The sequence below is a fragment of the Lissotriton vulgaris genome, chromosome 9 (genome assembly GCF_964263255.1).
Source record: "Lissotriton vulgaris chromosome 9, aLisVul1.2, whole genome shotgun sequence".
Taxonomy (NCBI): Eukaryota; Metazoa; Chordata; class Amphibia; order Caudata; family Salamandridae; genus Lissotriton; species Lissotriton vulgaris.
In genome coordinates this window covers 930,219,698-930,246,051 of record NC_141697.1, presented here as the reverse complement: position 1 = coordinate 930,246,051, position 26,354 = coordinate 930,219,698, and the positions used below count along the sequence as shown (strand labels likewise).

The 26,354-nt window shown below is 46.9% G+C and overlaps 1 protein-coding gene across 1 annotated transcript in view; it reads right to left on the bottom strand.

Annotated features, from left to right (window-relative positions):
• The window catches only part of USP4 (ubiquitin specific peptidase 4), an 824,148-nt gene that overhangs the window by 196,933 nt on the left and 600,861 nt on the right, over nt 1-26,354 (bottom strand). The window contains exon 16 of the mRNA XM_086938769.1: nt 8,683-8,940. Within this exon, the coding sequence (XP_086794895.1) occupies nt 8,683-8,940 (258 nt within the window). The remainder of the gene's footprint in view (nt 1-8,682; nt 8,941-26,354) is intronic.

Sequence of the window (26,354 nt, the reverse complement as noted above, 5' to 3'; positions counted from 1 at the left end):
CCCGAACCCCCGGCCGCTTCGTGAGAGCGTTGGGGGGGGGGGGGTCTGGGTATCGGGGGTGATTGGGGGGGGGGGGGGGGGGGGGGGGGAGTCGGAAGAGCCATGACGCCTCTTCGACTTCTTTTTCGAGTGCCTCGACTTACCTGAGGACTTGGAGCACGATGAGTGGTGTCCTCCTGGACCGGGACCTCGACGCTTACGGGACCGCTCCCGCCTAGCCTTCGTGGTCAAGGCCCGGCAGTCGGGGCACGACTTGTCATCGTAGTCGGCCCAAGACAGTAAAGGCACCAACGGTGGGGGTCGGGCACCGACATCAAGAGGTGACAATCGTCGCAGGGTTTTTACCCGGGCATCCCTACCAGCACCGCGAGTCGAGGATCGACTCGCGAATGTGATCCAAAATAGTTAGTCAAAAATGACTAAGAGAACCGCTCTTCCCGGATCTGCGCTTGCTGGCACGGAAAAAAGAAGAACTGACGTCAGCAAGGGGTACTGCTACGCAAAACTTTCCGGATCCAATCTGACGCCTGGGGATAGTCTAAGGTAAGGAATCTAACACTACCCTGTTTCTTTCAGATTGGCCAGAGCAGTGAGTTACGTGGTAACAGACTGGTGACATTCATAGGTAGGTGGGAAGTTTATGTGCTCAATACACTACATGATGAGAGCATTTATTCAGTCATGGTTTGCGGTCAGTTTGCATAAGTAAACATGTATACTTGATTATAACAAATACATGAGCGGTGTTGATGAAAATGACCAGGTTCTTCAACGATATATTGTGAGTCATAAAACTCACACATGGTATATGAAGTCTGCTAGCCACCTGAATTCTGTAGCAACATACAATGCATATGCATATGTTGTTATTGGCTTTTCACCATCAGAATACTGATGTCTTTCCTCGACTTTCAGATGGTTGTTATGGAAAGGCTTACTGCTGTAGAATCTGCGGCTTCTACTTTATTGGTAGTGAAGGATATTGCAAGGCTGCAGGATCACACTCTGCCAACAGCATTCCTGCAATAGACCAATAGTCGCTGATGTCTACAAGGCAGAGTATGTGCTTGACAAGGAAAGAAGCAGGGGGGGGGATATTCCTGCCACCAATACCATTTCAGCCCTGCCTGTGTTTTTCACACAAAAGCGAAGTTCTGGGAAACTGACAGAAGTGGAGCACACAAATTGAGTAAGCGTATGCACCAAATGACTGTTCATGGATACATTCTGTGGCACATTATTTGAATAGCTAAATAGCTTTTTAAATTGCAAACCTGGAAAGCAAGATCGTATTTCAAGAACTTTTCGTCCTAAATTAGATTTGATCCTCTGTGTCTTTACTGACTCCAGTAAAGAAGTAAATGTTGGTCTTCAATACTGTGTTGAAAGATGGTGGAGGTTCTGGCTGCTGCTACCGGAATATCAATGTAGGGGGCACTTAAAAGGTGGCGGTTTGTTGACATGAGTGTTGCGCTGGGCCCACGACTATTAGTATGAATGGCTCTGAATAGTTACCATGGCTTCCAGCTTCTTTGGTTCCCTATCTGGAGGTGCGGGGGGGAATGCTCCTGAATTCTACGTGGTGGTGGACGAAGCTTGCACTACTACACTTTCTATTGGGGGGAGAGGAGTTGTGGTCTAGAAGTCTGCATCCCCCACAGTCGGTCTATCAGTGGACTATTAGTCTATATCCTGGAGGGGCAGAAGAGGACTTGTCCCAAACTGTTTTCTTAGGCTCAAATAAAGCCTCATCAGTGCGGCTCCAGCCAGCATTGGAAACATGCCTTGTGAAATGCCTCTGTTGTCAAAGGATACCAAGGGAAAACCCATGAGCAGTATCCCAATCAGAATCCTGAGCAGAACCATGAGACCGCAGGTGCACCGGGGGGGGGGGGAGGCTTCTGCATTCCAGAAGATAGCCGCATTCGTTGGACCCAGCATCAGTAACTCCAGGTAGTTATGAAGAGGCCCGGAATCAAACACAGCAATGGGGCTAGAGCCAGCAGAGGTCCCAATGGTGGCATAAGCAAAGGAACAGGGGTAGGAGCTAGAGAGTGGAGCAGCTTTGCTGGTAAAGGAGTCTTGGGTGGACTGATGGCTACAAGCTCTGAAGAGAACTCCGCATGATGAGGGGGAATGTTGAGGTGATATAGCTCATGACCAGGAGCAATGTGAAGGTCTGGAATTGGCCAGTCTCCTCCTTTTCTAGAGTTTCTCATCTTCTACTTGGATGACCAAGAACGTATTTGTGCAATCCTAACTTGATGTGCACAGTCTTGTAGATTACCTCCTAACCTCCTTGTAATGTAAAGCACCCTGTTGCTTCCTAGCTAGGTTAATGCTCTATAACTACCAATACATACATACAAACAAGAAAACGTTGTAAATTTGAGCCTGACTGAGAACAGTGTTGGGCCCAAAGTCATAAAATGATTGACCTCCCAATCACGGATTGCCTTGGTGTTCATGAGGACGTATTTCTTACATGAACTGCAGTTGTTCTTCGGCCCAAAGAACCACAGGCAGACCTAGTGAGGGTCAGAGATGGATATGTGTACATGCCAGGATTGAGATGGGTTAAGCACCGATTTTCGAGTGGGGCACCTCTCTAAAGCAGTGCACAAAATTTAGAGAAAAAGTATGATAATATCAAGGACAGCCTCTCTGGATCTGGAAAGGGTGTGGAAAAATGCAACCCACGTCAGGCACCAAGGTGGCACTATATATAGCACCCGTTACATCACATCCGTGCTGCAACCGATTTCTTGATAGAACAAGCACCACCCTTAGGCACAATAGAGCTAGTGCACAGTTTCTGGATTCAGTCTGCCACCTGGAGATATTCAAAAGGCGAAGAATCTGCAGGTAAAAGTACCCATCAGAAGATTTGTTTATTAATATGGAATGCATCAAAAATCAAGGAGAAAAGGTAGAGTGACTGCATTAACTTTTCCTGACAGAATATGGGGCTATTCTCACTGATTAGCAGGCATGATAGCAATCACAAAATAAGTTACATCACAACAGAAGCCTTAGACTCAAAGGGTTAGCGCATTAACCGGTCTAGAATCAGAACAGACTTCACGGTAGAATACGCTACTTGACTGCAAGGGGGAGAAATGAAACAAGCTGGTAGATATTAGACAGTCTATACCACAGCAGAGTATTCCCATATTTTAGTTCCTGTATTCACTGATGCTGACTGGCTGGTCTTTGAGTGTCCACTTGGTAGCTCAACTCAGTCACAAAGCCAACATCCCATTATTCACCATGCAGGTGAGTGGGTCTAAGAGTATAGATTGTATGGAGCAATACAACTTTTCCCACATGTTTTACATTGGAATCTGTTGGCAGACGTTATGGGAGCTGCCAAAATGATTAGCTCTCAAGAGTAGAAGATTGGTGGCAAGAACCTCAGAAATAAGGTGCTCAAGCTGAGCTAAAGTAGATAGAGGAGCAGAATTAGCTCTCTGGATGGATTATAGGTGCTTTCAGTAAGGGAAGTGGGCAGTCTTCCTCTGAAGAGAAGTAGGATGTTAGTGCAATACACTAAGTGGGGCAAGCTGGATGTCGGGCATGCAGGGCTGCCCTTGTTATTTTGAAGGGCTCTTGGAATAGGACTCAGGAGAAAAAAAGGCTAAAGTAATTGCCCATCCAATGTCTCCTCTGGAATCTCGAAGTCTTGCCAGCAGAAGAGGTGACTTACTCAACCCTGGCATTTGTGAAGGCTGTATTGCAGGGAATCCCCAGTTTTCTATGACTGTGCTGGAGACATTTCTTTCATTTTTGTCAGTCAATGTATTTCAGACCTCAAATGAGCTTATGAAATCTAGCTTTAGAGAACCATCCATCCTCCTCAATGCACTAACCCTCAGGGTTTCTGATTAGTTCTTCGACTTCCAGAACTCAGTGAGCAATGTTTAAATCCACATATTACAGGCGCACTTTAGTATGTTAACAGTTAATCACTGCTATTTTATTCATCCATTCTAAAAAAGTGAAGCACTGACCAGTTATGTAGACAAAAGCTCATGATTGCTTATAGTGAATAACCCCATATTTCAGAATCATCAATAGGCTACGAAAATATTCATAATTCAATATCAGAGGTAGGAGTCGAACCAAGTGGCATTCTAAAAAAAGAAAATCTGCCTTTTAAAAGTGTTTCATATGATTCTAACACCGAGTCGTCTTGCATTCAATAATTATTCCCAAATCGGAAGTATTCTTTTTTTAAATGTGTGAAATGCACTCTTTATACCCCTGTCCTTCAAGCTAGCCCCACATTGTTGTCTCTGTATTCGCCTTCTAGTTACTATTATTTCTTTTTGCCTTAAACAGTTCATGTTGCATAACTTATCATACTTCCTCATTGATTGGTTAAATTGGCCATGCGTTTGTGTTAACATTCCGATTAGACAAAACAAAGGGGATGGGGTGGAAAGTACCTGTAACCCACTCTTCCAGGCAAAAGGTAAGGCTATATACACTCTACTGAGAGAACTACCAATGTGTGACCGCTTAAATAGAGAGGATTCAGAACAATGAATTTGCAACATATTTGTGAAAGCACAAGAGTGAAATGCAGTGTTTCATCTGCAGAACTTCGGCACAGTTCTGAATAGCATAGTATTGTGGTAGCGGTCTGCTCATCATTGCAAGGAACGGGTGGACAAAAGGGAGATGCACTGTCGCTTACCTCCAAAGTGGTACTTGAGCTAATTCATAGTTCTCACATGCTGCTCAGAGGCCACGACACAGCTTTGTTTTAACCCTTCCCCCCTTCTTATTAAATGTGTTATGGTGCAAGGTCACGTAACCAATAGCAGGAGCAAATAAGAAAACAGGGTGTTGGTTAGTGCATTTCTCCCAACTTTACCCAATCACAGGTAAGAACAAATTTAAATACAAGAGAGGAACTAAAAGCAAAAGTGCTCGGAGTAAACTGACCACAGCCATTAAAATCTTGTCAGTCTTGAGAGTACTCGAGGTCCCAAACTACTAAGAGAACTTAAAATGTCGCTAGGGATAATTTGAATTGGACAGGGAGTGATAAATCAAAGAATATGATGAGGGACCATTAATTTCTCAGCCAACAGTGAATGTTTGCATCTTTATTACAAGGTCCCATAATACTTGAAGGAAGTTGTGCATTTACAAACCGGATTAGTGTTAGTTCTTTTGCAGGGTTATCCCCAAACTTTTTGCCTTCCTCCGCCTATTTTTCTGACCTTCTTTTTGTTGGCTTCAGGACTCTGGGCACTTTTCCACTGCTAATCAGTGCTAAAGGGCATGTGTTCTCTCCTCTAAACATGGTATGATTAGTTTACACCTGTTTGGCATATATGATTTACCTGGAAGTCCCTCGTAAAATGGTATCCCATTTACCCAGGGCCTGTAAATTAAATACTACTAGTGGGCCTGCAGCACCGCTTGTGCCACCCACAGATGTAGCCTTTCAAACCTCTCTCAGGCCTGCCACCACAGGGCCTGTGTGCGCAGTTTACTGCCACTTTCACTTGCCATTTAAGACTACTTGTCAAGCCTTAAACTTCCCTTTTTCTACACAAAGGTCACCCCTAAGGGAAGGGTGCTGTGCAAGTAAAAGGTAGGACATGAGCCTTTATGTGCAGCATGTCCTCATAGTGACTATTTCGTTTTCCTTTGGTGTTTGGCCTACTACTTGAAAAGCCGAGCATGGGCATTCCCTTATATATTTTTAAGCGGTAATTCATGATCAGAAAGTAGTGGAGCGGTAATGTTTGGTATGTTTAGAAGAGTTGTGATAAATCCTACTTACTGGTGCAGTTGGATTTTACATAGCTATTTTAGAAATGGCACTTTTAGAAAGTGCAAAAGACACACAAATGATAGATGGAATGTGGAACAAATCAAACATTCACTCCCAGTCAATAAATCTGAGTTAAATCAATTGTTCCTTTGCTCACCATGCCACCCCAGCTCAGACCCAGCCATATGCTCCTCATGTGGTCCTCTCTGGACCAGAAACAAGCATACTCGGACCGGTTTCAGTGTATCACCCCATATCGGGCCAGGCCAGCTTGAATCTGGTGCAATAGAGAGCACAACTTGATTAAGCCTAGATCTGTGACTGAGGGTCAATGTTTGATTTGTTCAGCATTCCGTCCATCATCTGTTCTTTTTACTTTAAGAAAGTGTGCATTTCACTGTTTATAACTCTGTGCTTAGCAACCGGACTCCAACACAAGTTTCAGCTAGGGTGACTGCTACACTAGGTGCATACTTTCCAGACATCCACAACACATTAATGGCTGGGTGTGACAGGGGATACATCCACATTCAACTGCATACTGATAGTCTTCCTGGGCTAGGGAAGGGAGAGGTGGTTGACACTTAACATTTGCATAGGTTGTGTCCTGCCCTGACACAAAGGGCTGAGTTACCCCCTATTGATCATCTGGAGCCAAGGCAGGGTTGGAAGGGATTGTTGCGCACTTCAAATGGTTCCTTTGAAGTCACCCCCTGATCAAAGACAATTTTGGGTATAAGTATTGGGCTCTGACCCCCCCACCCCCCTTTTTTTTTTTTTAGACACTGCGTGGAGTTGTAGCCAGAGGTTGCTGGCTTTACAAACTGCACACTGCCAGAGGACTGCTCTGCTGGCAGGAGGAACTGCCATTTTGACTACTTGCTTTGCTGTGCTGGCCTGTTGCCTGCTGGGCTGCTGGAGGGACTGCCACTCTGCTGACGTAACACTAATGTGCTGACCCGCCTGCTCCTCACCTTGTGTCCCAGTGTTCTCCAAGGGCATGTTGGCTTGCCCCCTGTTTTTGCAATTTCAGGGGCATCAAAAATTGCACTTACACACTGCTGCCGTGGGACTCTGCCACCTGTGAATCTGGCAGCAGTGTGTTCTAAAGTGGGAGCCATGATTGACTGTCCGAGCTGTATAACCAGTGTGTGGAGCGATTCTCTTGAGCTGAGTGCTTTATATATGATCCCAGAGCAACAGAGGCCCTTTCTCCTTGAAGGAAGCACCCCCCCCCCCCTCCCCCCCAGAAGATGTAGCGCTACGTGAGGACATCCTGCGAGGCCCTAACCCCCACCCTATTGCCAGCACCCCTGTGGAAGGCAATTTCAGGAAGAGCAGCGCCGCATTCCCATACAACGCATTGTCTGGGAAACTAGTGTGTCCCTTGAGCCGGCGCCCCCACTCGACTAGTGCTATGGGAAGAAGATGCCACGAGGGAGCCTGGGGGCCTCTAGTGTTAGAGTTGAGCCCTGTTCAAACCCACCCCATTCAGAGAGAGAGAGAGATCAGTTACCTGTTGGCCATTTCCAGTCTGGGCTGTCTTCACCCGAGGTGTGCCGCTTACAGGGTGGTTGACTTTCCGAGCAGCGCCTGGGCCCACCTACCCCTTGGAAGGGGGAAGCTGCCACAGTGTTACCTGCTTCTTGAGGCTGCATCTATAAGGTACTGTACACCTCTGCAGCTGCAATGGGTGCTCCCAGGAAGCAGGATTGGTAGCCGAGGAACCAAGCAAGTTCCTTCGCATGCCCCCGAAGTTGAGCGCCACAGCACGAAGAAGCAACTAATTATCACTGACGCACTAGCCCTGGGCTCACTGTCCTTTTGACTGCTGGTTTGCGTACTTTACATAGGAGGGTCTGAAACCTTTCCATTTTGCTCATTTCACCCGTGCGAACACTGCTAGTTCTGGGTGCTGCTTGAATTGACAAAGTACTTCTGTGAGACTTCACAGAAATTACTATATAATGTGCAGTAAACAAAATGGTGCTCCTGCGCCCTATATTGTGTTCATTAAAGCAATTGTTTCAGTCAAGCCATAGTGATCACCGTAACCCTGCTAATCGCAGTGCAGGGGTTCCTACGCATATGTATCTTTACTGTTACTGATATGTTTTTCTGCTGCATGTCATGCCTTAAGTATTTTCTGCTGTATGTTGTCTTTTTGCCTTATATAGTCCAGGACAACAAGTGTTATCTGAGTAGTTACACTGGATACACAGTATTTACGATTCATGTAGCTTTGGTTTGATTTTATGTAAAAAAAAAAAAAATTTTTATATAATCCTGTGTAAAGTCTTTTTTGTGGTGTATTCAATGTGTTGCTGTGTGAGTGTGTTGCGCAAACGCTTTACAAATTGGCTCTAAAAAGCCTGACTGCTTGGCGCCAAGCTACCAGACGGTGAGCACAGGTTATCGCTGGTGTGTAACTTACTTAGTCAAACTACATAGTTGGGTTCTGCCTGGCTTAGGTGCATACCCCATTTCTAACAATTGGTAATTATGGACTTGGAACTTCAGGCCAGCAGAGAATTACATATACAACACATAGTGCGGTGAAAATCCTTAGGCAGGCAGTCAAATCACATGTAGTAAAGTTTTTTAGTATGTTGTTACTTTTCCTATGCCAGTTCTGGATTAAAATGAAAAGGAATAGAGTTTTCATTTATGCGTACAGAACATTAGCAAAGAAACAGCACACACATTAAGATATGGTGTCTCCCCTGACATTGTAGAATGTTAAGAATAACAGAACGTGGCAGGATTAATAAAAACAGAACATTCTCTGTGAGAATTGGGGCAGTTCAAAGAAGACATATCTAAATCACAACCAACACTCCATCCACCATTCTTGCTTAGCACTTCCCCCACAAACAGCCAATAATACGTACAGTTTAGTCTGGGGATCGTTCCATCTGCTGTGATTGAATTGATGTCTGACGTCCCATAAGAATTCACAATACTGATACTGAAGAGTTTCTTTCGGCAACTCTGGGCTTTCACTTTCTTTGGAACATTACTGACTGGAGAGGGTGCCCGTTCTGCATGCTCATCTTCAACCTTGACCTCAGGCTGGTCTTTCATATCTTCCTTTGCTATCTGCAGGAACTCCTCAACAGCATTCTGATGATCCATCTCATCTTCCTCACCTACAATAAGGAACAAAACAGTCATTCACCGCACATATTCATGGACTGGAGCATTGGTGCAAATATGTCCTCAGTCTTCCCTCACAAGTATTAAGTCATCTAAATCAATGACTGCATCTCTTGATTTAAGTTCATCAACAATAAATATAGGTGAACGCATTTGCAAATACCTTCAGGGAGATATAGCGTAACCCAAAAAGGCTTAAATGAGTAGTAGTAGTATAATTATGCTGGATGTTTCCCTACTATTTAGTTACAATCTTGTAAATATTTTTCAAATATTTGTTTTTAAATAAATACTTATTTTTAAATGAAACTAGTTAAATAAAACAGATTAGAGGAACGCAAGCACTGAAAGCTGACTCCATCCTTTTAAGGCTCTCAACCAATGAACACCAGAAAGTCTTGCCGCAAGTTACTTACCACTATTTTTCATTAAGCTTAGCGACTGACTACTTTTCTTTCTTCAACAGGAAATGGTAGAACGGGCAGTTTATAAAGAAGGATGTCTAACATTGGACAACGAAAATCCGGAGATATTCCAGATTTCTAAAATATCTACAAGTATGGAATGTACGTATAATTACTTGAAATGAGAATCACGGACGATGTTATCCTGTAAATAAATCAGGACTTCAGCTATCCGAGCAACTTTGAAAAAACTTTGAGTAGATAAAGACAGCCATGATTGAGAATTAAGACCAGCCATTAGCTCAGGCTTCTACAACCAGTAGCAGGTGAGCTACTGGAAGCTATCCATCTACTTGTAAGTAGCTCTCCTCTGTGCAGCCAAGCTTACTAAATTAGAAACTTTTGCTTGGCTGAATTAATATAGGCATACCAAAACTGAAACAGCATGCATGAGAAAATGTGTGTATTTTCAGACTTTAATTTAATGTATAGAGAAAGTTGGTGGAAATTCTAAAATATATTAATCATATTAATCCACATTTCTAATAATAATCCACATTTGGTCTCCAGGCGCTGGGGACCGTCTGGAAGATTAAACAAGCTATTGCCCAGAGTCACATGGTGCAGGGCTAATCTGCCGCCGTCGCCGGGGATCCAACCGTGATCCCCAGATTCCAGCGTCCGTTGCCCTGGCCGCGGCGCCACACCTCTGCCTTGAGGATACTTAGTGCTAATATTATTACATTGGTGCTATGGAAATTGCAACTATAGTTGTTAGCCATGTAGAAGCATGAACACAGCTTTTTAGTTTTGTTTTTTACATTACAACTGGCAATCCTGCATGATGCAATTTTGGGAATCTTGCATACAGTGATCACTAATGTAATCTTGTCTGAGGTGGTCACTATTACAACATTAATTATAATAGTAGCTCACTATGATTTTCATTGAACATGAAGGAGTTTTTGTATCCCAGAAAATGTTGGAGACACCTGGTGTAGGCAGTAAAGTTAGCTAAATAAAAAATTAAAAACCTTGTTGCGGGCTTTTTACTGGTCACATCCAACATAGGCCTACCATGCATCCTGGTCAATATGTTATCAAATGCATTTGCAGATGTAGTTACTCTCACACGGTCATCGTGGTTTTGAAGTTGAAGCACAAGTTACTACTTGTGTAACAATATATCTGTAAGAGACATTAGTTAGTGATCGATTCATTACCTTGGAATATCCCCAGGCATCAGACTGGATCCGGAAAGTTCTGCTTAGCAGTACCCCTGAGCGCCAGTAGGTGGTGTCCTGCAGCTCCGAGTCAGCCACTGGCATCGTAAGCGCCGAGATGGCGTCACAGAGAGTACTTAGGCGCCACCCATGCGTGTAGACGTCAGTTCTTTACACGACTTTCCATGCCAGGAACGCAGAGCCATGTAAAATACTTACCATTGGTGCATAAAACTAGGACCCTAAAAGGATGACCTTAACCCTAGTAATCAGTTTGCAGAACGGAGAGGATGAGTGGGGCGGTAAGGAATCTATCACTAACTAATGTCTCTTACAGATATATCGTTACACAAGTAGTAACTTGTGCATCTGAAAGAGACACGTTAGTGATAGAACAGAGACCCCAGCAATACCAACACCGCTGGTGGGTCTGCAAACAAGATTACACTAGAAAGTCACAGAGCACAGAACAGCCAAAAAAGCTGTCCCTCCAGACTTGACTGTCAAGGCAGTAGTGCTTGGTAAACGTGTGCAGTGAGGCCCACATAGCTGCCTGACAAATGTCCTGCAAGGGAACGCAGTGTCCCAAGGCAGTAGTGCCTGCCGTTGCCCTGGTGGAATGGGCATGCAGCCTCATAGGAGGCTCCTTCTGTGCTTTGATGCACAGAACGATCCACCGGGAGATGGTCCGCTTGTGCATGGCCCGCCCTTTTTTGGCACCCACATATCCAACAAAGAGCTGGTCATCCACCCGGAACAGTTGTGTACGCTGCAGATAGAATGCGAGTGCCCGTTTTGGCTCCAGACGGTGGAGCCTCTCCTCCTCCCTCGAGGGATGAGGAGACAGAAAGAAGGTGGGAAAAATGATGGCCTGTCTGATGTGGAAGGGCGTAACAACCTTTGGCAAGAAAGAAGGGCGGGTCCTTAAAACCACCTTGTCCAGATGAACAGAAAGGAAAGGAGATTTGGAAGAAAGAGCCTGGAGCTCACTCACTCTTCTGGCAGAGGTGATAGCAACCAGGAAAGCAGTCTTTAAGGTGAGAACGCGTAAAGGACAGGTGTTAAGCGGCTCAAAGGGAGCGCACATCAAATAAGTCAACACAAGACTAAAGTCCCAATGAGGCATTATAAACGAAACTGGAGGGAACGTGTATGTAATGCCTTTCAGGAAATGGTTAACCACGGGGACTTAAAAAGAGAAAGCTGATAAGAAAGCCGTAGAAAGGCGGAGATGGCAGAAAGATAACCTTTGATAGTGCCCAGAGCAGAGTCATGCTGGGCCAAGGAAAGAAGGAACAGAAGGACTTCTAAAAGAGGGGCAGAAAGGGGATCCACAGCCTTCGCTGTGGACCATGCTACAAATTTGTTCCACCTGCAGGCGTATACCGTTTTAGTGGAGGGACGCCTGGCTGCCAAAACAACATCACAGACTTCGAGAGGAAGATCGAAAGTGGTCAACTGTCGCCGCTCAATCTCCACGCATGGAGGTGGAGGCTGGACAAGTTCGGGTGAAGGACTGTCCCCTGCTGCTGAGACAAAAGATCCTCCCGAAGAGGCAGATGGAACGGAGGATCAATCTTAAAGCTGAGTAGCTCAGGAAACCAGTATCTTCTTGCCCAATCTGGAGCCACAAGGATGATTTGGGCCCGGTCGAGCCTGGTCTTCTCCAGCACTCTGGGCAGAAGTGGTATAGGCGTCCAACAGACAACCCTACTCGCAACGAAAAGCGTCACAGAGCAAGTGCCGCCTTTGAAATTTCAACGCGCAGAAACTGATGACATTGCACATTCCCTTTGGTTGCGAATAGATCTAACCAAGGCTCTCCCCATCGCTGAAAGAGACCTTGCGCCACCTCAGAGTTCAGACACGATTCGTGATCCATCAAGCAAAGGCGGCTCAGTTCGTCCGCCCTGGGGTTCAGAGACCCTGCCAGGTGTTGAACCACCAAGGTAATGCCTTGAGGTTCCAGCAATGTCCAGAGGCGCAGAGCCACACGGGATAGGGTCGAGGACCCCACCCCACCCGGTTTGTTGCAATACACACATGGCGGTGGTGTTGCCCGTTAATACCTGCCCCACACTTCCCCAGACAGAGGGAAGGAATGCCTTCAGTGCAAGACGGATTGCCCGCAGCTCCAAAAGGTTGATATGGAGCCGGGGCTCCACCAGAGAGCAGAGGCCTCGGATCTCCGCCTCTCCTAAGTGGCCACCCCATCCAAGGAGGGACGCATCCTTCACCACTGTGTGCTCCAGTGGGGAAAGGGAGAGGGATCTGCCATGGACCAAATCGCGATTCGTGAGCCCCCACTGCAATTGTTGTGCAGTGCCCTCCGAGATCTGGACATGATCGGACAGGTTGCCCTGATGCTGTGCCCACTTAGAACTGCAGATACCGCATATGCCCTCTGGCATGTGTTACCAGCAGGATGCAGGAGGCCATCAGGCCCAGGAGCCGTAGGGTCATCCTGACTGAAACCCGGGAAAGAGGATGAAAGATCGGAATCATAGCCTGAATATCCCAGACTCGCTGCTCGGGAGGATAAACCCGAAACAGTGTCGAATCCAGAACCGCTCCGATAAAGGGGAGCTTCTGAGAGGGACTCCGGTGTGACTTCAGCACGTTGATGTAGAACCCCAGCAGTTGCAGGAGGTCAGCCGTAGTCTGAAGGTGGCAGACAACTGTTTGGGGCGAGCCCGCTTTCAACAACCAGTCGTCGAGGTAGGGGAAGACGGACACCCCTGACCTGCACAGATGAGCTGCGACCGCGCCATCACCTTCCTGAACACCCAAGGGGCGCTGGTAAGGCCAAAGGAGAGCACGGCAAAAGGAAACTGCTCCTGACCTACCATGAACCGCAGGTAACGCCGGTGGGCCGGCAGAACGGGGATGGAAAATAAGCGTCCTGCAAGTCCAACACTACCATCCAGTCTCCAGGGTCCAGGGCAGCCAGGACCTGAGCCAGAGTCAGCATCTTGAACTTCTCCTCCCGGAGGAAGTGATTGACGTCCTTTGTCCTTCTTGGGGACCAGAAAGTAGTGGGAATAACAACCACTCCCCACTTCCTGCCCGGACCGTACTCGATGGCCCCCTTGGCCAAGAGGGCAGTGACTTCCTGTTGGAGAAGAACGAAATGATCCCCAGACAAGGGGTGGCACAAGGTGGCACGGCTGGAGGGGAGGACTGAAAGGGAAGGGAATAACAACTGCGGATTATCTGCAGAACCCACTTGTCCGACGTAATGTCGCACCAGTGGGGGAAGTGGTGGCGGATCCTGTCACCCACTGTAGTGGGGTGCTCCGCAAAGCTCGGACTAGGAAGGTTTGGAGGTAGGAGCAGCGGGGGTGAAGGTGGACTGATCGCACGCTGATTCCCTGCCCCGCCCCTGCGGAAGCTGCGACCATGGCCGCGTTGAGGCCGGTTCTGCACAGGCTTGTTGAAGGAACGTGCCTAGGTGCCTCTGCCCTGGCCACAAAAGGAACGAAAACTAGAAGTGGCCAGGTTCTTAGCAGAAAGACCCAAGGACTTGGCCGTGGCCTGCGAGTCCTTAAAACGCTCCAAAGCACTGTTGGCCTTATTGCCAAACAAGCGATGCCATCGAAGAGCATATCCAAGCGCAAAATCTGGACATCGGGCGAGTACCCAGTCGAACGTAATCAGGCGTGGCGTCGCAACACCACCGTTGTAGACATCGCCCTGCCCAACGAGTCTGTGGTGTCCAAACCACACCAAATGGCGAACTTAGCCGCATCCTTTCCTTCAGCAATCGCCTGAGAAAGGACAGCCTGGACTTCCTCAGGACACTGAGGCAACACCTGAGCAGCGTTATCCCACACTGCATGAGAGTAGTGGCCCAACAAGCAGGGGGTGTTTACCGACCGCAGCACCAAGCTGGCTGAAGAGAACAACCGCTTACCAAACTGTTCTAGTTTCTTGGAATCCTCATCCAGCGGAGCCGTGGGAAAAGTACTCTGCGTCGTCAAACCCCGGATGACCAGACTCTCAGGCGTGAGAGGTTGCCAGGTGCTGTCATCTGGCAACGTTTTTATCCACTGGAGCTCCCGTGGCCGGCCGCAACCAAATGCCCAAGAAGACGTCGGTAAGGGCGTCATTGAAGGGAAGCAACAGCTCCGACGAAGTAGACGCCGTCTGGAGCACCTCTGTGAGGAGGTTGGTTTTGAAGGCCACTGTGGGGAGGTCGAGGTTGAGAGCCTCAGCAGCCCGACAGAGCACCATCCTGTAGGAAGCGCCCTCCTCCATCGTAGGTGGGGGAGAGGCAAACCCCGGGTCAGAAGAGACATCGAGGTAGCCGGCGTCTTCCAGGTCGTCCACCCAATCCTGCTCGGAGTCACACTGCCGGGCAAGGGGGTCCTCGGATCCTTCCCAGTCTTTCTCCGCCTTCGGCACAGGAGGGGGCGGTCGTGGCGGCAGGGCCGGAGCAAGGACAAATCGTTTGATACGGCGCCGGCTGTGGCCGGACCGCCACCTCCCAATGCGGATCCCGGTTCGGAACAAAATGGTCCTAGAACCGGGGCACGGGCGGAATAAACAGCACCAAGTGCTGCACCAAGGGCAGCGTTCGGGCTGGAGCCGGCAACGCTGTACCTCATGGCGCCGGGGCTGGATCCGCTGGCGGATCAGCCGGGCCGATAGGATCTTGACACAGGAACGCGGGCCCCAAGGTGGGCCGGCGGGAGCCCGAGGCCTAAAAAGACGGTCCATGGCAGAAAGAAACTCTTGCACCTGTTCAGGAGTCGCTGACGGACCGGGTAGGGCGGGGGCAGACCGTGGGACTCCCAGGCTCCAGAGGAGCCGCAGGGGCGGAGCCCCTCTCCTCCTCGTCTGCCTCTGAGGAGCGACGGGGGGACGTTGCAGAGCGAACACACTTCTTAGACTTCTTTTTAGGACGTCGCTTACCAGAATCCGAAGGCGAAGACTTGGGAGCCCGAGGAGCGACGACTCCAGTCCCGTGAACGGTACAGGGAATGGCCCCTAGACCCGGAGCTGCGGTGTGACGAATGCCGGACCTCCAGCAATTTCCAGCGCCGCTCCCCCAAGGCCTTAGAGGCCATGGCCCGACAGTCCCAAGAGTCGTGATCAGTCTCCAGGCAGTAGAGGCAAACATCGTGGGGGTCCGCCACCGACATATTATGGCAGCAGGCCCCACAGGACTTAAAGCCAGGCATCCCTAGGTGCACCAGGAGAAAAAGGGGGAGACCAAAGTCTCAAATAGTAGTCAAAAAGTGACTAAGGTATGTGCTCAATCCGGATCTACGCTTGCTGGCACAGAAAAGGAAAGAACTGACGTGAGCGCTCATGGGTGGCCCCTAAGTACTCTCCGTGACGTCATCTTGGCGCTTACGACGCCAGTGACGGACGCAGAGTCACAGGACGCCACCTACTGATGCGCAGGGGTACTGCTAAGCAAAACTTTCCGGATCCATTCTGACGCCTGGGGATATTCTAAGGTAAGGAATCTATCACCAACATGTCTCTTACAGATTGTGGTTTCAACACAGTGGCTGTGAGTGAAAAAAACACCTCCTCCTCTTCAATGCCAGGGAACTTGGCAAGAAGCATCTGCTTCCGGCTTGTGATATGAAATAGCGCCATTGCACTTCTTTCAGTGTGTGTTTCCCTGTGCAAAAGACAATTACTCAGAGGTATTTTGCTGCTGTATTCCAACACATGGATGAGAGTTACATTGGGAGATGGTGCAAGGCTGTCAAGAAAGGTTGTATCCACCAAAGAACTGAAACAAGGCTGTGTCCTGGCCCCGCATCTATTTAACCTCTTCATGGCTGACCTGGCCCCAAAACTCAATAAGATCGGATCTCATCCTCCCAAACTGGGAACTTTATCACTAGCTTACTTATCATATGTGGATGATGTTGTTTTGATGAGCCTAACTAAGATCGGCTTACGAAGAGCACTTACAGGAATGCTCGAATATATTGCTGACAATAAACTAGAGATAAATACAGCAAAAAGCAAAACAATGCTGATTAGTAGACATCAGAAGGCAAAACGGTAATTCCAATTAGAGGGCAAAAAACTAGAAGCAGTACCTAAGTATAAGTATTTGGGCTTCTATATTGACAACAGGCACAATGATCGGGACCAAAAAGCATATAGGACACAGAGGACAAACGCCTTATCATTTGCCTTCAGGTCTTTAGTGGAAAAACTGAAGGGGCTATCATTTAAACCCCTATTAGCAGTAATAAAAGCCAAGATGTTACCAATATTAACATATGGCAGTACAGCACTACAGGGGAAAGATACTGACCTCCTAAACAAGTCTCAAGTCTCAATTTATAAACGAGACTTTCAAATTCATCAGTCCACCTCCCCAGCACAGGTAAGACTAGAGCTTGGGGTAATCAATGAAACACTCGGGAGAATGTACGAATCAATTAAGCAATGGTACACCCTCAAGCTAAATGCAGCAGGATTGGAATTGAACAAGGCTTTGTGGGACGAATTAGAGAAGGATGAAAAATCCCCATATAACCAATATCTAAAAAAAGCACTACTAGAAACCTGCACAGGTGGGCTCTGGGAAACCAATTTGACCTACTCATCCTTCAAGCAAACCATAAATAAATCAGCTACATTTTCTTCCTTGTTGGTTGATAAGAACATCCTCAGAAAGAGAAAACACACCTGGATGGTAATTACTAATTATAAAACACTTACCCCAGCGCCATACCTAAACATCTTGTTCTCGGTTTACAAAAAGTTGCAACTAATGGCTTTGTGTTTAGGCAATCTGCCGTCTACTGCCGATCAGCCAACAAGGGCTCACAAAGGGCCGAAAGATTGTAGACTATGTGGAAGTAGTAAAGAGGATTTTGTCCACATGGTCTGCACATGTCCCAAATTATCACAAGCGTGAATCTCTATTAAAACAAGCCATGAATACCAGAGGTAGAAGGACTTGCAGATCCGCAAATATAGCGGCTTTGGAACCGACAGACGTTACACTGAGCTGTAAACGAATAAAGTTTAATTCCGTACATACACAAGCATTAAAATAATAAAAAGTAAAATTCAAAAAGGGAAACTATTGTGGAGCAACGCTCGTTAATATCAAACCAGACTGACTGCCCCTGAGATTGCACTCGCTTCTGGGATACAATGGTGAATAAGGCAAGAACATTTGGAGAAATATTCACTCTTGTAAAGACTTATCAATAATGTACCTGGAAAAATCTGAAGTTTATTAAGAGACTAATTGAATTACGACATCTCCATACAAAACTGAGTGTTAATAACTGTCAAATAAAAGATTCTTCTACGTTTTTTCTGGTTTTATAGAAAAAAAACCTTTTATATTGCAGTGGTTTTAACTAACTGAAACAATAAACAATCTTGAATCTTTAAAAGACAATTACTCGGATGCGGAGTTATAGGCCTACGGCGAGTAGTTGGTTGCTAAACCTGCTAAAATGTTTTTTCAATAAGGCAACCTCAGTATAGACTTCCGTATTTTCCATCTGAGTCATCTTATTGCAAGTATACATGACCATACATAGTGTCCGGTCTCTATGCCCATAGAGGCACTGTTTACAGTCAGAATCTGTGAGCTCCGGATGAGCGCTTTAGCCACAGGTTAGAAACTAGATTTGCTGTTTGTTAACTTTGAGAAGCAGTATTTGGATCACTGACTTGACATGCCAGTTTCAGCTTCTATCTTGGAAATCAATGGTGATGTTCCATTGTTCTGGCACGCTTCCTCACACTGCCATCTCAACCACCATCTGGGTTTCGTCTGTGTCCTCATTGGACACAAGGCCATTACCACATGACGAACACTCCCAACATCTCCAGACGTCACGAGTCCAGTAACTGACTTGCTGGTAGGAGGGGTACGGGAAACACTTAAGAGAATAACACAAGAGAGCTAGGGCCGGTGTTATAACATAGGTCTCTCATACACAGTCTCACCTGTTCTTGAAGGTCGACAATTTTCTAAAGGTACCTATGACAACGTCCAGTATCCGGCCCCCTTCCCTGTCTCTTATCAAGCTCCCTTATTTATATTTACATCTGCAGGCAGTAAGATAGGTTAGATGGAGTTGGGTCCATATCGTCCCTGCGGAATCACGCCGTGCGGGCTATAAGATAAGCACCGCAATGTTGCGCCCTGACAACAAGCGCTAAACCGCCGGGTGGCGTGATAGGGTGTGATTTTGGAACACTGAGTGGAAGACACGTAAGGCCGCAATCGCAGCAACAAAATCTGTGTAGTTGGTCTCCCTGGGGGTACAGAGGAGGGCGACATGGTAACTTACCTTGAACGTTGGCTCCGGAAGGAGGTCATCCCGAATCTTCTAACACCCTTCTTCGCTTTGGAGCTGGCCTACAGAGTACCATCCACACCATTGGCCCTGGGTCACCTGCCCCATCCTGTGGTGGCGGGACTGCTCCACGGACAGGCGGCCCCTTCATGTGGACAATAGCAAGGTGTGTTTCCCAACTTCACTGTCACTGTACAAGTTAAACAGGCTTTTTTTCTGGAGGTGAAGAAGGCCCTCCAGGATGAGGGCCTGCAATACTCTATGCTCCCGGCCAAGCTCAAAATCATACTGGATGGCACCCCGCACTTCTGTGAGGAGCCAGGTGGGGCCTGGGACTGGTTTGAAGCCTCCAGAGCTGGATCAACCCTTCTGGTGATCCGGCCTAAAGCATGCGCACCCAGTCGCAGATCAAGGAAACTATGATGGGGAACTCTGCGGAGGGGGACCCTGAAAAACCGTACCCATCGCAGACGGAACCAGGGTGAGCGGCGGCGCTCCAGGTGTAATGATTCTTCCAGCCCCTCACTCACTCTGACGACAACAAAGACAAGGCAATGCTATGTTGTTCAACTTATAAACCGTAAACCATATTTGTAGTCAAAGACCTTGTTTTTTAGGTTTTACTACATTTGTTATGTCCATACGTTCCTTTTGCCAATGCTTGTTTAAAGTATAGTATTTCATGGTAATTCTCCAAAGCACTAATGACTTTGTCCCCTCCGAGCTCCGGTACTCTACACCGGTGGCCGCCATCTTGGCTCCTCACGAGGTATAAATACCAGCCACGCTCAGCCTTCAGTGCGGATTATTTGGAGGACTGAAATTTCTGGATGCCGCTGTTGTTCTGACAATAGACGGACTATTTCCCTCGTTGTTACTCTCGTGCAGATTCGTTTGCTGAGGATCCTCCCCCTTGCTCCACGGTGCAGGTAGGATCTTTCCTAGTTGAATAGTGCCAGGCCGGTTTCTTTGTTGGAGTCAGAGCTGCTGCATAGGTTTGTTACATCTCAGTTGGAGCAGACCCCTTAGGCAGTTGCTGCATTGTTTATTACTGCTCCGTGGGAGTGGCCCCCTGGGCAGTTGCCGCATTATTTGTTACCGCTCCTTGGGAGCGGCGCCCTGGGGCAGGTGCCGCATTAATCATTACCGCTCCATGGGAGTGGCCCCCTGGGCAATTGAAGGACTTGAAAGGAGCACTCATTACCACAGTTACTATATTTGAACCAATCTTCCATAATTCTTATATGTTAATAATGAATATCGATACAGAACGTGAAAGACTTAGAACATTGCTACTCTGCATGCAGAAACGATTCATATCAAGACCCAAAAAGGTAATCAAAAGACTTGAAACAGGGGTACGTGCCATACGAAAGAATGTACAACAAACTAAAAAGGTAATTGATATTTTCCAATCAGAAAAGACTTGGAACATTGATGCATTACTTAAGAACAGTTGATATCAAACAGAGAAAAAGCCGCAGTAAACAACCATTGTCACAAGGACAAAAGACAATTATTATTGGCAGTAATCTTGATGCAGCTATTTCTACGCTGAAATTCTGAACCTTTTTCTTTTCAGATATATAGCATTAATATAACTTTATATACATTGATATCTGTACATGTATAATTTCTAGGTGTTAGTAGATACGATGAATAATAACCCAAGGTATTGTTTAGTTCCCTCCCTAATTCCCTTCCCCCGTCTAGCCACTGTGATACTTTGTGCAATTAAGCCTGAGTTGAAGCTGCTGGAAGGTGGGCCTCTTGTGGTTACTGCTCCTGACGAACATATAGACTGTGACACCAGACCACTGCTGAAATTACAGTGCTGCATGGGTCGGATTCTGGGACAAGTACCCCGTCCTACCGTCAGTCGATGGTCTCAGAGTATGAACTCTCTTTGGTAGATGGAGTTGGCCCTTCTGAGGTGACTCCGCAATCTGTAGATGACCCGATTTGAGGATCTGTGAAGTGGGTCTTTTGGCCAATTAGGGATTATGTTTTTGAAAGTAGGGGCCCTGCCCAGACGGCTAGTGAGGGCCTATGAGTACTCCCTGCTTGCATTGGCTGCTCCTGGGGGACCCTGTGGACTTGAGTGAACATGCTTGGGCGGAGACTTGTTTCTAGACGGTAAGCAGTAAATGGGCTGGAGTAGAACTGAATGCGGCAGAACACCCTGGCTTCTCTCTCACTAACTTGCTCCTGGCAGGACACCGGAGGAGGCCTTTTTAGGGAAATAAAAAGAGAGGGCCCACAATCAAAAAGGATAGGGCACTATATAAAACTGTCAAGTCACAAATTTTTCCCTTTGAAACCACTCCATTCCTTTAGTAAACTATTCACTCATACACTGAAGACACAAGGCAATTACATCTGTCTTAAAGTATTACTAATTTGTAACAATCTCAACGGCTAGTGCTATTGAACAAATCCTTTTTTCTATTGTGCCCATCTGTTTCTCAAATTTTGCACCAGTTGGGCATACTTAAGGACATTGATTGTCTTGTGTAATCTCTGCTTGTTCTATTGGTTTTATATTGTTGATTTTAAGTATTTTCTAACAGTTTTTCATGATACCTTCTTTGCAGTGCATTTTTAGCTCCGATTGATTTTTAATATTTGCAATGATATATGAAATGTTTTGTGATTAAAGGTTCAGAAAAACTTTGCAATTGTTTATAGCACTTGACTTACTAAGATTGGGGTTATGAGTGTATAGTGCATGGTAATCTGCCCTTCAATGTATGAACAGATGACGGTAGTGGTAGTGTGCGGTTTCAAAGGGGAATGGAGGCCTTTTTAGGACACTGTTGACACATTGAGTTTAGGGGGCAGCCGTTGCTGGGCTGCTCTTGGGATGGAGAGTTCACGGTTGGGGTCATTGTTTGTCTCAGGGGTTGCACTATATGTTGCTGTGGGAGGTTTGGGCATGGGGGGATTGTGTTGAAAGCACGGAACACACATACTGGTAGTTCAGATGCCTGATCAAGGCTAAATACTTAACTTCTTGCAGTGGAATATCTGGGGGATGGATTCAGAGGCTAAACATCATAATATTCACAGGTACTTGAAGTAAAGGGGTGTACACATAGCTATGCTCCAGGAGATGCATCTTAATGGGGTGGAGATTGAGCACTTATGACGTAGACGGCGGGACTAGCTGTACGCTACCTCCTATTCTGCTGATGCTCAGTAGGCGCTCATGGATCAGAGCAGGGACACACCTCGAACATGTTCATTCCACTATTGATAGGGAGGGACGCAATGTCTTGCCTAATGGTAAATTGCTGGGTACAGACTGCACCATAGAGTGTTTATGCTCTGAACTAGGACCAAGTGGAGTCCTTCCAGTCCTTCTCAGGAGCCCTGGTGCCTTTGGTGATGGAAGATCTACTCCTGGGGGGATTTTAATTGTGTGGCCGATGTCAAGTTAGACTACTCCACCCACCCTTTGCCCGGAGCGCTGGCTCATAAGACGGGGAGGGCCTCCGTGAGTTGTTGGCACCCTGGGAGTTAACAGTTGCCTGGAGAACCCAGCATGGGGGGTTAGAGATTACATTTATTTCTCCCACATTTATCAATTACACACCCAGCTGAATACATTTGTCTGCTCCAACAGGCTCAGCCAGTGCATGGCTAGCAGAGTACTTGGGCCGTAAACTTCTGGAACACAGCCCATTATTGTTTGGCTTTTGACTAGTGGAAGACCACCCTACGATCCCCACATGGTGAATCAACCCAACGTTCCTTGAGGAAGCTTGCTTTAGAGAGTCTCTGAAGGAGGCTGTCAAAGGGTACTTCAAGCTTAATCAGGGCGCAGTGTCCTCTGGCCTAGTGGAATGGGATGCATTTAAAGTGGTGGTTTGTGGCCATTGTCTGGGTCACTTGGTTGGTGTCCTGTTGGAGTTAGACAGGGAATTACGGTCCCTAGATAACACATTACACAGGCTAGACAATGACTTTGGAACCAATGAGATGTTATTGCCTAGGCTTCGGAGGCACAGGAACAATATAACACCGCCTTGGAACACCTACAATGTCACGATTACTAACAGTATGAGGCAAGGGCCCATGACAAAGAGGGACGGTCAGGGTCTTGGCCTGTCTCATTCAACCTGAACCCGAAGTGTGTCGGTCATCTAAACTTGTACAGGAGACAATAGGACGCTCTATTGCCCGGGAGCTAGCAACGCCACCTTAAGGGACTATTATGAAAAACTCTGAACCTCTCCCGCCAGGGATTCAGACCACTTTTCTTGCTTGGGAGACCAGGGAGGATCTTCGGGGCCCTGTGCAAGAGCAAGAGATTAGTTTGCTATCAAGGAAATGGCCACAGATAAGACCACAGTCCCGGACGGCATACCTGCAGAGTTTGCTCCACATTTGGTGCATGGAGCCAGAGCTTCAGCATTCCGTCCCCTGTCCATGCTCAACATGGACTTCAAAATACTTAGCAAAGTCCTGGCCCTCAGCTAATGCCCCATAGGCAGAGCTGATCTATGGTCACCAAAATGGCTTCATTCCGGCCCGTAGCACTTTCCTTAACCTTCGGCAGCTGTATCATGTCCTCTATCAGCTGAAAATGCAGACTCAAGCAGGCACCACACTCCTGTCAGTAGATTTTGAAGTGCTTGAAAAGGCCTTCGACACAGTGCATTGGGATTTTTCCTGTTTGAGGTCATGCGCCGAGTGTGACTGGGGAAGCGCTGGATTTACTGAGTTAAATTGCTGTACTCTACGATGAAGTCACGGGTAAAGACGGGCACCACTATCTTGCAACAATTCCATATCTACAAAGGTACAAGGCAGGGCCTTCCCTTGTCCCCTGCCTCCTTTTTGTTTGTGCTTGCCATCGAACCACTGACTGAACTTTTCAGTTGAAAAGGCATGGGTACCGGCATGGTGATTGAGGGTCAGGAACATATATCTTTATACGCAGATGACCTACTAATATAATTAGCGGAATGTGTCACAGGTGCAGCTGTGGCAACGCGCTTCCTGGAAGAATTTGGGTCTCACTTCGGGTCAATATGGCTAAAACTTGCCTGTGTCTCCGGGAATCCAATAGCCGCCTGTTTTACCACTGGACTGGACCTGGTCCCCTATATCCTTTTGGTATCAAGGTGTACAGGTGTTTCATACACTGGATGATTTGCAGGAGGGTAATTTAGTTTAAGCCCTGCAGTCTCTTAAATCCTGTATCCCGTTTTGGAGGTCTCTTAAATTTGCTGATTATGGTCAGGAACTCCATACACAAAATGGTCATGCTCCTGAGGTTGCTTTAATTTTTATTAATCTAGCGGTTGTGGTGCCGTCCTCTTGGATCCGGCAGCTGGACACCCTGCTTAGGGAACTCATCTGAGATGGGGCTGTCATAGAGTGTCTCTCAATGTTCTTCGCCGTCCTCCTGATGAAGGCACCTGAGAGTCCAAGACTTCGAACTGTAATTTTTGGCAGCGCAAGTCCAGTTAGTCACTCGTTGCCTGACAGAGTGCACCAGGAGGAATTGGGTCCAGAGGAGACGGCACTCTTTGCCCAGTGGGCTTGTGACTATTGGCAACTGCTATCAATTGGGCTTGTGATCCCTCGGAAGGAGAGGATATCCCAGTATGCCGAGCCCCCAGGCCAGTTACTGATTTATAAGGCCCTGATGCACACCTTTAGGGACTTGTGGGCAGGAGACATGAGGAGCTGGCGCAACACACAGTGCTTAAGTTGTTGGTGTTCCATGTGTTTGCCACAACATTTGGTGACATTATGTAGCAGGGATTCTGCTCCTACACAGAACTGTGCATAGAGACTTGGAACCTCAGTGAATTAGGGTGTGCCAAAACTCACCTTAGTAGCCAAAATCCCCTACCAGACTAGCAATCAGTGTCTCATTGGTTCTTCCATAACCCCAATGATTAGACAACCCAGAACATGGAACTTAGAATACCTCAAGCAATGTGGAACACATGAACACTCTTTCGTTATACTCTCATACCAGTCCAGAACAGGGAGTAAAAGGAGACACGAGCAAGTTTGAAATATTTATTTCTAATGCTGTGTTCTCAAGCGCAGTATCTTAGCTAATACAAGCAAACAATTATATGCAAAAAGATTATCAGCATAGTTACTATTCCATAAAATACAAAGGGAGAAAACATATTACAATGCTAAATAGAAACGGGTTAGAATACACCTATATCTCACCCTCCCTTGCTAGTAGGTTATTTTAGATCTACAGAAGGTCTCTTAGGATTACAAGGGCGGCCCCATACCACTGGTCCTAGCAGAAATGGATCACATCAGTTTCTGCCATAGCTCTCTGCATGCGAATGTTCTCCAAGTGTGTGTTATCATGCCTACGCAGTGCATTATTAAACGCGCCAAAATCAGAGGTGGCCGCAGCTGCATATATGTTATGTCTAGAACGTTCGCTGATCAGTCCGAACAACAACCACTGTGTTGAAATAACCTTGAAGGCCTTGGCACTCACTGTTCAGACAAAGCTTACCAAGCAAGGCGGCTAATATAGAAAAACATTTTTCTCGTGTGAAGCAAAACACTCTAAACATTTATAATAATGTGTGCCGTGTGCAAAGACAGCAGAAAGGAAAAATGGCGTTTAAACTTCTAATAAGCTCATGCCAACTTAACACAGTGTAAATGCAAGGCTCGTCCCCATGACACCATCCCTTGATACGAGCACGGATAAGAAAAAGGGGCAAATTTGGAAAGCAGAGTTCAGGAACGACAGTAAGAACCAAGTTCAAATTGCCACAGTGAAAAACAGGAACAATTCCATAAATCGTCAGTTTTAGCAACTGAAATACGGAAGCCAATAAGGCTGGGTGGAAAAAGTAAAATCGAGAAAAAAAATATATATATCCGATGTCCAACATGTGACATCGGTCATGTGTGAGAGAGAGAGAGAAGCGATAACATATCTCACTCCAACAATGTATATGCAAAATATGTAGCAACAGCCTCCAATAGGAAGCCACTGTCCTCATCTGAAAACAGTTCAGCCATCCAATTCAGAAAAGGGAATGAACATACATGTTCCTCAATTATCAGAGCCTCTAGCACCTTCTGAGGGCAACTCAGTGTTTCTTCAAGGTAGCTGCGTGCCAAGAAATCTTGCGCCGCTGTGAAAACATTCCACCGCTCAGGACTCCATGCATCGCTGCAAAGGCCATAATCCCTCTGCCAGAACAAAGCAATTCCTGAGCAACTAAGGGGCTCATAAGCTGATCATAATCCGCATTGGGAGACACCGTATTGCAGGGACACGAATCCAGGGCCCAGTCGAAATCGCAACTCAGGCAATGAAAGACAGTCTGGACGCATTTGAGAAAAAGGAAAATCAAAACGATAATCCATAAGCCGCACTTAAGATAGCAAGAGGCAGCGCTCCATAATATTCAAGCATTCGGTTGCGGAGCAGCAACAGTCGCGACAGATCTTCTCGCAACACAGGACGGGCATC